Source organism: Teleopsis dalmanni, chromosome 1 (genome assembly GCF_002237135.1).
Source record: "Teleopsis dalmanni isolate 2A chromosome 1, ASM223713v2, whole genome shotgun sequence".
Taxonomy (NCBI): Eukaryota; Metazoa; Arthropoda; class Insecta; order Diptera; family Diopsidae; genus Teleopsis; species Teleopsis dalmanni.
In genome coordinates this window covers 178,066,252-178,080,073 of record NC_051846.1, presented here as the reverse complement: position 1 = coordinate 178,080,073, position 13,822 = coordinate 178,066,252, and the positions used below count along the sequence as shown (strand labels likewise).

General features: G+C 26.1%; 1 protein-coding gene across 1 annotated transcript in view; it reads right to left on the bottom strand.

Moving 5' to 3' along the window:
* Window positions 1-1,151: 1,151 nt before the first annotated feature.
* The window catches only part of LOC119670410, a 75,302-nt gene continuing 62,631 nt past the window's right edge, over window positions 1,152-13,822 (bottom strand). The window contains exons 3-4 of the mRNA XM_038080657.1: window positions 3,534-3,785; window positions 1,152-1,999 (exon numbers count right to left, since the gene is read on the bottom strand). Of these exons, the coding sequence (XP_037936585.1) occupies window positions 1,325-1,999; window positions 3,534-3,785 (927 nt within the window). The 3' untranslated portion in view covers window positions 1,152-1,324. The remainder of the gene's footprint in view (window positions 2,000-3,533; window positions 3,786-13,822) is intronic.

The following is a 13,822-nucleotide window of genomic DNA, read 5'->3' as shown; positions in this document are numbered from 1 at the left end:
TTTAAATAATGAATAGTATGAAACTAAGAAAATTAAAAATTATTTAGAGAAAAAAAAAGCTTAGTTATATATATAAAAAGCTATATAGAATATAGCATAAAAATAAAATACGAATTAATGTGAAAAATTAAATAATAAAAACAAAAAATAATACTTTTAAGTAATCTAAAATATAATATGAGTTCGTATGGTTTAATAAAGAAAAAAAATAATATATTTCAATAATGCATATCATTAAAAATAAAATTATAAATTAAAATATTGGAAATAGCATATAATAGGCAATTAATAGATAAATTTTAAAAAACATTTTATGAGACGTTATACAATAATTTATGTAGAAAGGCATGTAAACTTAATTTTAAAAATAATATAGAAAATAAAAAAATAATATAAAAAATTTTAAAAAGAATAATACGAAATATAACAGGTGATATATTTTAAAAGGAATTTAAATATATAAGGCATGAATGATAATGACAAACAAAAACAAAACGAATTTTAACGGTTTTTTTTTGTATCGAATCTTTAGGAATTTATTATTATTATAAAAAGAAAAAAGTATTTAATAGAGAAAATATATTAAAAAGCTTTTAAAATAAAAAAAAAACTGTAAAAATTAATGAAAACCTTTCAAAATTAATAAAAGGCTTTGCAAATAATTAAAAAGCTTTAAAAATTAATACAAAGCTTTAAAAATTAAAATAAAGCTTTAAAAATATATAAGAAAATATTAAAGAATATGTATTATTTATCAATATTGCCAACATTCTAGTTATGGGCTCAGCTAGAACTCAATTTGTAGGTAAAAGAGATCATAACCTTACAAAATAATTTTTTTTTTGGTCATAATAAAGTCCCTAGAACAATATAATTGGCTGCCCATTACTAACAACATTATCTGAAGATTTCATTCAATAATTTTTGATTAATATTTATTAATTTTAATACTAAATACTAATATTGCTATTCACGCGCTCCATACCTTTAATGAATCAATACCACAATTGATCCTACAAAAACTTTTAACAAACTCATACATTATATATAACATATACATACATAATTACATATACATATGTATATGAGAACATATATATATATTTATATATAATTAAAAATATATATGTTTTATATTATTTACAGTTCTAAGAAAAAAAAAATAGCTAAATTTACATCACATCTAAATTCGAAAATAACAAAAACTGAACTTTTTTAAAAGTTATTAATTAATTAATTATTTAAATAATTTATGTTTTGAAGCAAATATTTACAAACTAATACATACAGACATTACATTATATACATGACACGCATATGCCATTTACACATGCAGCGTCCGTGTGTCAGCGGCAACTGTTGTCAGCGCAGCCGCGGATATGACTGTATGTGCTCCTTGTTGTTTGGCAGCTGTTGTTTGACTTGGTAGCAGTTCGCTGTGTATCAGAACTTCCTTATCAATGGCACTAGCGCCAGCAGGTACATCTTTGCGTGCAGGTCTTGTCAATGCATATAGTGTCAGTAAACCAAAGAAAACGACAACTGCACCGACAACAGCAAAGACCATGCTTTGTGTTAGGAAATCTGTTGGTTTAGCTGGCACCATTGGTGCAATTAGTTTGGTCCGCAGCACTGAATTCATATGTAATGTATTATCCTTTTTGGCATTAATGCTGTTGCTATTGATATTACTGCTACTCTTGTCTGTAGTGGACGAACTGCTTGAGATGCTATTATCAACGTTATTTGTATTATCTTTGGTATTTGCTACATTGGCATTTGGATTGTAAGGAGTGAGGAAATCCTTTGAGCTATCCTTTAGTATGCGCATACGTGAATCTGTCTCAGCTGAATTGGACAGTTCGTTGCTATATATATTGGGTAAAGTTTTTGTGATGCCATTACTTAGAGTTATCTCTTGCATGCCAGTTGCAATGCTATCGCTTAATTTGTGTGTGTCCACGATCAGTTTATATGAGCGACGCATGCCACCAGTTTCCTGTAAATAAAATAAAAAGAAAATTAATAAATAAAATTAATTTTATAATAACAATTAAAAATTAAAACAAGTAAGAATGTTTTTTTTATTATTTTGTTTTCTTTTTTTTAGTAATGTTTCAGTCGTAAATAATTTTATGCGGTGAAGTAAAACTGTTGAAAGGTACTTTGACTTGGATATTGATTTCATGTTTACCAGTTAAAAACTACTTGAAGTTTTTTTATGTCCTTTTCTCGTTAAACAATTTAATTTCAACAGGAAAATAAAAAAAAACATTTTTTTTATTATTTTATTTTTGGTTCTTTTAAAACGTTACATGCAATTTTGAGTGGGCATATATGGATGGATGGACAGCACGTATGCACTTTTCAACTGCATTTGTGCTGTGCTAAAGATCGCTCATGTCAGCAACATCCACTTGGATGTCCGATCGATCAATTATTCCTACGTCAATTAGTGTACAAATATTAACAACAATAACAAGGATATGATTTACTTTCGGCTGCAGTGCAGCAAATCATTTATAATTGCGTGTCATGTCAGGAACGTAGACTCACTAATCACGTGCACGCAATGATGCTGCGGTAAAGATGAAGAGTTCATCATTGCATATAAGCAAAAGTAACAAAACAAAAAAAAATTTGTATTGGAATATAATTTAATATAATAAAAATTAAAAAAATTTGTTATATATGCATATAACTATTATAATAATTAAGTTTAAAAGTTAAATGCTATATAATTTATGCACATAAAATTCGACTTACAAGAAATTTTATAAATAACATTTTTATATATAAATTAAAATAATAAATTATTGAAAAAATTTTTTTTTTCTTTTTGCAAAAATTTTATAGTAGCCAAATGCAAAATTCTTGACGACGTAACCTAATAATTTTACTGCTTCCAAATTTATGTTTTATATTCTCTTCAAGCCTAAGGCTTTACTTTTTTATGTACATTTTTTTGTAATTTTTGTTTTAAGCAAAAAATGCAATAAAAAAAAGTATCTTATGCATGCAGCATGCAAGGCCTGCAGCAAAGCCTTGGCAACATGCAATACAAATGCAACTGAAGGCATGCAACAACAAATTAGCCAGAGCTTATACGACTAACTGATATAATAACACTATAGTGTACACTAAACTTAAGTCAACTGATGGCTTGTTTGTTGTTGTAATTAGGCAATTATTGTTACTTTCACACCAAGTGTTGAAGATCTTTGCCACGAGATGCATTTGTCTACCCAACAACAAAAATTGCAATGTTGCCACAAACAGTAGCACGAACGATTTTTCCTTAAAACAATGCCAATGACTGTGTTCTCTTACTTTTGTTGTACACTAAAAACGAGTTCTCTACTCTAAGCCTTAGCGTGATCAAAGTTCTAAGTTTAAGTCTAATTCTGTTCAGCAACCATTGCATTATTGGCACTAATGTTGCTAACAATTGTTTTTGTTTGCTTGCAACATTTTGCTATTCAATTATATGAGTGTGTGTATGATGTAGGCATAGTGAATTCTCTTGTGCTTACCTTATGCTTGCACGTAACTTGTACGTGATAAACCGTATCTGACCAAAGGGATAATTCAACAGTGGAACTATCAGTCAACAGATTGCCCATTAGACCGCCTCCGGAGACCTCCCAAGTGACTAAGCATTGCTTGGATGCGTTTGTAATTGCCTGATCCCAAGCAATATCAGTGAGTACCAATGAGCCTTGCCGTAATGCTGAATTGATGTTCAGTGGGAAAGGACCCAGTTGTTGATCGCAATTATTCCAACACTAAAATTAAGATAAAGAAAATCATATTTAGAATTAATATTATATATTTCATTTGAATTGTTTTTATTATATAAAACAACATATTTATGTTAAGTATTAAATAAATATTCATATATTAATATTATGTTATATTAAAGTATAAAAAATTAAGATAAAATACTATATTTATTTATTTTCTATTTTATTAGATTAATTACTAGATATAGATTACAAAGACATCAGATCCATCATATTATAAAGCCCCGTATTCAGTTATTCTTAGTGTGACTTAAAACTGTCCACAGATAAAATAGAGTAAAGGTGCTGATTCACCAACTCAGACATCTGAATATCAATAATATATATTAATTTTAATCAGTAAAAATAATTTTCTTTTTTAAATAATAATATATTAAATTTATACATTAAAATGTATGCTAATGTTTTTATTTTAAAATAATTATTAGATGATTAGAGATACTATATAAGAGAGATATACATAGTACTGTGATTATGTTAGAACAATGTGGTGCAAATATTAGTCAATTTTTTTAAATAAATATTAATCAGATAAGGTATAATAGAGCCGTAGGTACCCAGTGGAGCAACAAATTGAAACTATGTAGAGTACAGTTGTATACATTTTAATTGACTTTAATTATATATAATAACCCGACAATGTAGACGATAATAGTAGACGCATGGGCACTTAAAGGATCAGAGAACTACACCCCTATAAAGGCACAAATAATCATTCTCATACCATTTATAGATATAAGTTAGATAAATACATGAACAACATGTATATAGACAGCGAGTTAAGTGGAACACTGTGATCGTGTAAGAACACAGTTGAGTATAATATAATTGATATTAATTTTTTCATAAATGATACAATTAATGAAAATTAAGGATAATATGCTACTAAATAAAAACAAATTAAGAGTCATTACAGAAATCTTGACAGCGTATTACGTGTGTTACAAAACTAGAAACTTAGTCAAATAGATTGTAGGTTTCAGGGGTGAGAGCATGAGACCATAAAATACGTGTTATGAACTTACTAGGCACTGATTTCTAAAAGCATAACGTAAGGAACAGCTAAAAGAGTGTCACTAGATCAGAGAATATGACAGTTTAAAAAAGGTTTAATACAATTTGTAAAGAATAGAAATTCATAAAGGGGTTACAAGAGATATATAGATCCTAGTGCAATCTATCAATTCAGTAATAATAATAATCTCTGTTAGTCTATTAGGAAAAAGTTCCAAAAAAACATATAATGAAAAATGTTTAGATCGCGAAGAATTGATCAGCTCAATTGTAGATATACTAAAGAAAAATACTTTTCATATATGAAAAAAAGATATAAGATAATTCAGATATATAGTTCTGTCATTTGAACTCTCACGAATTAAATTAAATCAAATTAAGTCACTAAAGTAAATTAAATTAAATTATTGTAAATTTTGAAAAGAGAAGCTTAAACTTTATTGTAATTATAAATATTTTTCAATTTTTAACTTTTTATTTAAATTTTTTCCTGTAAATTCATTCATTAACACAGCAGCAAATTTTTATTTGGGAGTTCAAAGTTCGTTTAAGTAGCGTTTAACCTACTTCAACTTTGTTGAATGCAGTTTGTTGTAGGCAATTTAAATGATTCAATTTTTCACTATATGATGCCTTCATGCGATATATTTAAAAAAAAACAAAATAACGTAAACAAAGCATATATAATTTATATAAATATTTATTTTTTATTTATATTTTAGGAATGGAAATTGCACGTAAAATGTAATTTTACATGAGTTGAGGTTATTGAAATCTGAGAATACAGAATTTATTTATTTATTATTGTAAAAAAGAGTAAGATATTATATGTTGTGACTTATAAGATGTATGGTACTAGTCCTATTGAAAAATTTCTAATCTAATAATTTGAGACTAGTTTAATAGTATTTTTTGATTTAAGATAACCGACTTTAATAAGTTCAATTGAAGCCATATCGGGGCTTATTTCTAATCCCATGTTTGTGAAGTCATATAGTAAAAGTCTAAGTCAGTCGCAATCAAACTTAGATAGGGTTCAATTTTTAACAGTTCCAGTCTAAAACCTATATAAAGGCAATTATATCAAAATATGCTTCTTAAGACTATTGATGATAGATAGTTTGTGGTATCCGCAATAGCTATAAAGTCGATTGATTAAAATTTTATTTTTAAATAGAGAATTTTTTGAATAGTAGTAAATTACAACAACGAAATTTTAATTATTTTTTTAAAAATTATTAATATTTTAATGGAATATCTCTAAATACCAATAATAAGTGTAGTTTTTCTAAATATTTCTTATATTTAATTACTTATATATAATTACTCTTATATTTATTTACTCTTATATTTAAATACTCTTATATATTAAACTCTTATACCCTGTCAAATTTGAAACTTAGAGTCATTGTTAATTAGCTAACTGATCTAAAAATTAAATTGTAGTATTTGAAAAATCTACACTATTACTGACTTAAAATAGTATCCCTGGTTTAGGTCTTACAGGTATCATCTTAAATAAACGCATGTAATATTTTTTTAATATTCAAAATAGGTAGGTACAGGAGTAATATTTATATTTTAATTAAGTAAATTTGTGTTTATTGCAATTTTTACAATATTTCACTCCTCTGGTGTTGAAATTAACAAATAATAAATAACTGAAATATGCATAAAGAAATCTGGTAAGTAACAAGAAGTCAAGTTAATTTACACTTGCTTAAACGTTATTACTCTTTCTTCTTTTATATATATACACGTCAATTGCTTTTAAAACAACAAAATGTCAACAAAAGCAACAAACACGCACATTTTCCTTAAGACAACTCTACTACACATCCTTTAACAGAAACAGAACAGAATATCGCGTTAGCAAGTATAGTACAAAGCATATAGCAAGGATATATGCAACACTTGCTTGCGTTGTTAATGCCAAAGTCATTTGGAGTTGAACAGAACAGCAGCAGCCTTCCAGCACAAATATTTTGCACCAAATTTTAATATGCTTTGTGCAAAATGGTTGCACTTCATATCCTTCAAATGCACACATACACACACACATACACATGGTATACTAAGTAACAAGTGTGTATGCGCCGTTGCATATGCAGCGAAAAGTTAACGAAATTGCATGATGTGCTTGGAAAGGAGCAGACGAGTGTATCGCTGCCATTTACCAACACCGCAACGACATACTAAACGCAAGCGGAAACACTTTTGCAGCCATTACAAGGATATGCAATCGCATATCCTCGCTTTTGGGATTTCTCATGTGTTGCTTTCGCTTGAATGTCGTGTGCAAAACGCAAATTTAAAAAGTTTTCCCAAAAATTCTAAAACTAAAAATAATAATAATAATAAAAAGTATATATTTCTTTTTCATTTATTTGTTTAAAAATAGTTCAAGTTGAAATTTGAAAATTTTAAACACTTAAAAGACCATATTCACTCGTTGTTGCTGTTGTGGCGCTAAGTACGTACTAGCGAGTATTTTGGCATGCAAATCAACAGTTGTCGGTTGGTTGCTTGGTTCATTGGTTGCGATTCCTTGGTTTAGTTGCTCGCAATTTCGTTAGTTCGTACTAATATTGTTGTTATTGCATTTAAATGCTTAAGAGACTCAGACACATTTATTTAAAAGTAAATTTAGTATATAATTTATATTCTAAAATTTTGCTTTTTTTTGGTTTTTATATTTTTGGTTAGAATTTTTACCATTGAATATATATTTTTGCATATTTTCGGTTGAATTCGGTAAATTGCAGACTGTTTGCGTAGAACTTCAGATTGGCAAGCTGCTGCCACTGGCGTTGCTCCCTCTATGTGTGTGTTTGGTAAGTACGTGTACTTGAAAATATGGACTTTAAAATGGTTTCACTTTGTAGTATATATTTTTTTATATATATTTATTGTTAAGTTAGAAATAAACTTTTACGTTTAGTGCAAGTTTTATTTATTTTATATTTTTCTTTTTTAAATAAATTTAAAAGAAATATTTTTGCCTAAGGAAAGCAGAATACAGAGCAGTTTGCTGATAGAAGACAGCAAATCTTTATAAGGATTTCATCGTTTGAAGATTAATGGACTGATTAATGGTTTAAATTAAATTCATTTTTAAGAGCTTTGAAAAAAAATTTAATTCTTTAAGTTTTTGATTGCAAACAAGAAACGTTTGAACGTTTCTTGAAAACAGAACTATGTATAACATAATAAAAAGTATCAAAATAAGATATTTACTTGATTATTTAAATTTATGGTTATGAATAATAATTAATAAATGTTTATATCGAAATAAACATATATACAATTGAGAAATCTTGGATATTAGATATTGGTAGAGGTATTATAGCAGACGAAATTTTGAATTTCTATGGTTTCTGAACTTAATGTACCAAATTTTCTGATTTATTTTATCAGATGTTTATATTTTCGTTACCAGTCGGGGTGTAGACATATAAATATTTATACATATTATTCTATTATATTATCATTATATATATATTCTATATCAAATATATAATACAGAAAATTTTAAGCGCAAAGAAATCAAGATCAACTAAAAATTTACTTTTAATATAAGTTGTAATACATAATATTACGGTAAATTTCTTTAGTTTAGAAATGAGGTCAGCCGAGAGATTCAACGAAGAGTCACTCTTTCTAACAGATGTTACTTCGGGTTAAGTAGGCAATTGAAAAACAAAATTCTCTCTCGATAAACAAAAATCACGTTTAATAAGTTTCTTATAGATGCCTTTGAAGGCAAGGCATGTCAAGGCTTAAACAATTACCAACAGTGATTTGTAGGCGTTAGGGAGTATTTGAGAGAAAAACTCTTTAGAAGATCTATAGTCCCTTATGCGTTGACAATGACTAATGATATACTGACATTGACATAGTTGCGGCCAAGGATGAGATTGACTATTCGGTTGTACATCAACCGGTGATAGCATGCCACTGATTGGGCTGACTGAATTTGGAGTCTAGTACCCTATTGATTTATGTTCTATATCATCAATATGATTAATGCTACTTTCATCATATAAAAACATCAACAGCAGAGTTTCTACGTTAGAACTTCTTTTTATGCTCTTTATGTGTTCTTTGTGAACCCAGACTCAAACGTTATAATAACTAATTAAGCAAATTTATCTTTATAACTATATAGTAAATATAATGAATACAAAGTTAATTTGATAAAAATATCTAAAAGGAATCATAATAATAAAAATATTTTTGTTTTTTGTTCTTCAAATTTAAAAGATAAATTTAATGAATTGAAAAAGATTTTAATAAAGAGGCAAAAATAATTTCAATTAAAAGCACTTGAACTAATTCAAGGATTGTAATGAAAAGCATAGAAAATTTGTTTGAGGAGCAAAAAAAAAAAATTTAGTAATCCAATTTAGCCATGCAATAGTAACGAAAAAGCATCTATAAAAGCATAAACTCTTAATAAGAAAATTTTGTTTACAAAAACCCAAAAATAGCAACGAATTTATTAATTCACGAGCCTTCATACAAAAGAAACTTTATTATCCTTGCATACGGCGCGGACGCTGAATACACTTGAATGTTAATTATTTTTAATTAATAAAAAAATGATTATTTTTTTTAATTTTAATAGAATAAAGAAAATATTTCTAAAGGCTATAAGGTTAAAGAGTATTACTAAAAACAAAAAAATTTGATAGTAAAAATGATTTTGTATGTTATATGATTTTGAATATATAAGCATTGATTTTTAACAATTAAAAAAAAAAAATATTTAATTATAAAAAGCAAACTGATTTGAAAGTTACTTAAGCTAAATTTGAAAAGCTGTTGTTTTAGTTAAGTTAGTATCTTTGGCACTCACCAGAAAACTGAACGCTTCTGGGATATAACTATTGATATTAGGTGGTGTGATGCACATCTGTAACGTAAAAAGAAGAAAAAAGAAAGAAGTTGTGTTTGATTCCGTTTTTTTCTCTTTTTTAAGAATTTTAGTTTTATTTAAATTAATTTTTAAAATTTTAAATAAAATTTTATTTTGTTCAAGTTTTTTTTTTAAATTTTTTTTAATTTTTTTTAAATTTTTATTTTATTTTATTTTTTAATTAAAAAAATATTATTTTTTTTAATTAATTTAAATTTCATAAGCAATATTAAGCAAATAATTTTTATTATTATTATTTAATTGAATAAAAAAATTTTTTTTTTTTAAATATGTTTATATGATATTTTTCATATATGCAAATATAAAATATATACTGAAATGGAAATGAAATGAGCGCACAAAAAACAATAAATAAGAACAAGCAGCAAAAATATTATTTAACTAACAGAAATGAATGAATATTATGCAAATAAATTTTTTATTTAATAAAATATGTGCTTTGGTTTAAATGAAAAGTAAAATATTAAAGAAAAAAATTTATCTTTATTGTAAATGAAAATTAATAAAAACAATGTTTAATGTTTATATATAGATATGATATATGATATGTTGGTTTTATATGAAATGCAATGCCAGTTGTGTTGATATTAGTTTTTGTCGTATATGTGATGCATTTCGATAGATACTTCTATCTATAACAATAACTATTGTGTGTTATATTTAAACATGCTCTATATAAAGGAGAGATAAAAATTTTTTAAGTTATAATTTAACTTTTCATTTTGATAGTAACCAAAAGTAAAACAAAAAAAAAAGAATAAGATTTAATTTTTTTTTCTAATAAAATGCTAAACTTCTCAAATTTATGACAACAAAATACGCATAACTTTGCTTACAACTTTATAAATACCGAGAACGGGTATGAGTACGAGAGATGGAGCACTACGGGAAAGTGCTCCCAAAAATCAAAATATATGGGAAATATAAAGATACAAGTAGAGGCAGGCAGGCAGGCAGCGGACACATCAGGGCAGAAGCCGGTGCTGGGCATATTTTAGCAATTTAAAATAATATATTTTGTACAGAAAATACATAAAATACATTAAAGTTAACAAGCTGAGCTTGTCAAAATGTTTTAGATAAACATCAGTTTGAGTTGAGTTTATTGTGTTGTGTGATTGAGTTCCGAAATTTTTGTGTTAAATAAAATAGCATTTAATAAATTTGAAATTTATGTAAATTTTCTTTTCAATTTTTGTTACATATATTGAGAGACAAACAATAACAACAAAAACAATTTCATTCGTCTAACAAAATCATAGATCGAAATATTTTCATTTAAATAAAAACATAACAAAAAAAAAAAATCCGAAGAAAAAAAAACTAAATACAACCAAAAAACAAATACAAAAATAGTTTGTTGATTTTAAAATTTAGAGAAATTAATTTCAATTTTCCCCAATTTTGTATATTTAATTTAAATAATTTATGCAGTCTCACCTGCTAGATACATTTATGAGATACATTTTCTGTGTGTGCTAGTTAGGAATATATTTATAGTATATTATACTACATATTAGATATATACAATATTTACATATGTGAAACATAATTAACAAGCTTGTTTGCATAGCAAATTGTGTACTTAACTCTATTATAATTATTGATTATTATATTATTTAAGTATCTAATTAACAAACAAAATACGCATAAATTTAGTATTAAATAATATTTCGATTTCGACAAGTGTGGTAAGGAAATTTTGTATACAAAAACAACAACTAAACCCATATTTAAATATAATTATACAAATTTTCATATGATTGACATAAAAATTGATTAATATGAAAACATTTGTATACATACATTAAACGAAGAGTTTATAAGAAGTCTTATATATATATAATACTGTGTAAAAGCGGCAAATTGTTAATAATTTTCGTTATAACAAGTTATTATTAATAACTAATAATATGGCATCAAAATTGCTTTAGATTATAACTGCCAAAATATTATTATTATTATTTTTTCTTTGTTATAAATTTTTTTATTATACATAATTTCATTTTAATATGTACCATTAACATTTTTATTAAATATATTTTCTTAATTTTTTTTTTATTATTGGCATTGGTTTTTGTTGACTGTAGTTAAAGTAGCCATTATCACTTTTAGCTTTTCTATAATTTAATACCAAAACATTTGTGTTTAATTCAATGTACAGAAAATGAGATTTATGACCACATAAAAATATTCAAAAAGATTAACCTATAAAAAAAAAATTAAGATTAAAAATCGTAGCAACATGATTTTTATGATAATTTTATTGGCAAACTTTAACAGAGATTTATAAAATATTTTTGCATAATAAATTGAAATTTTTTTATTTTAATTTGCCATTCTTTAAGATAAAACCACAATGGGAATAGATAGAAGCTAACGACTCATAAAATATTTAGACAAAAATTTCAGATGCGATATAATTTTATTTTTAAATTAAAAATATTAATTTATTTTTTAGAAAAAATTGCTTTGAACTAAATATACGAGGGATTTAAAATAGGAGAAAAATTTAGTACACATTTTTTTTAGTCTAAATCTTAGAGTAGAATATTTTAATTACGAACAAAAAGAATAATTTTTAATTAAACGTAATTAAATAAATTTATAACAATCAAAATTATCAATCGTATAGAATAGAATTAAAAAATTAGACCTTATAATATAACAATATTAAATAGAAAATTAAGTCAATAATTATAATTTGGGTCTTTAGCTCTCTACCCCTGACGTAAAATTTTGCATATTATGAGAAAGCCAAATACCGCCGCTAAACCAGAGAAGTAATTATTCTTAAATGACGTTTAAGTAGAGTGTAAGATTCAATGGATTAGGTATGTTTGAATTACTTGCTCCAACAAAACCCTTTATAAACCAATTCGGAAGACGACCATTTACGTAAATAGCGACGTTGCGGTTTTAGAGAAGACAATTTGGCAACCCCTTTTTTTTCCACAGCGCCATTTTTAAATTTATATTTAAAGGTTTATACAAGATTTTCTAATTTTATTATATCTACACTCCCTCGTAGTAATGTGAAAGCGATTCTGTGAGGAAATAAGTTTCTCCGAAGAAGAGGTCTTTTAGTTCATATACTACATATAAATGTTAAGGAGTCAGGCACATCATTTCGACGACTGTCGCTCTGACGGTCTGAAGAATATTTGTTTTTGTAGTTTACTGGTTTTAAAAACCTCTCTTTTAAATACCACAGTTTTAGTAAAGTCTCATATTGAAGTTAAAATCAAATATAATATAGTATAATAATATAACTATCAACTAATATTAGATATAATTTTTTTTTTGACCTAGTATTGCTCAGTCTTAAACGTACTGTGAACTTGATAAATATTCAATGTGCTTTATAAGGACCAATATAATATTCAATATATTTTGCAGGGACTAGTATTATGTATCTTCTTAAAAATAATAGCGCTAAAGACGAAAATGTAATATTTTATAGAGTGATGATGCTTAATAGCGTAGACCAGTATCAGTTCGCGAACCAACAGTTGAAAAACTATGATCTATAGTGAACCTTAAGTCAATTTTCTTTTTTTTTCTAAGTTCGGTTGGTATTTCTAGTTTTATTAATGTAGAGCATATAGATTCACTTGTATTTAAAGATTTTATGTAGACAATTAAGAAGGTTTTAACAAGTGCGAAATATAGTTTTCTAGCTAAAATTCGACAAAATCTTTTTAAATATTATTAAATTGCTTCTAATATGTAAATATCTCTAATCAAAATTCAGTAACTACAAATTTAGTCTGCCAAACATTTTTACTTCAAAAAACTGTTAAAAACCTTTACTGAATTCCCCAGCATTCTGAAATTTCAGCAGATTTATGAGAAAAAAAAAAGAATTCATTTAGGTATATCATTGCTTTGCTAAAAATTAATTCGTTATTTTCAACAAAATATCTCAACTGACCTAATCTCGAAAGTTATCAAACCAAAAAAGTAAATGTTGCTAGCAACCCAACGACACAATGGTTCAAATATTTACAAGATACGTGTAGTAATACTCGTAGTATGTGGCATCAAATGTGGGTTGGTATACATG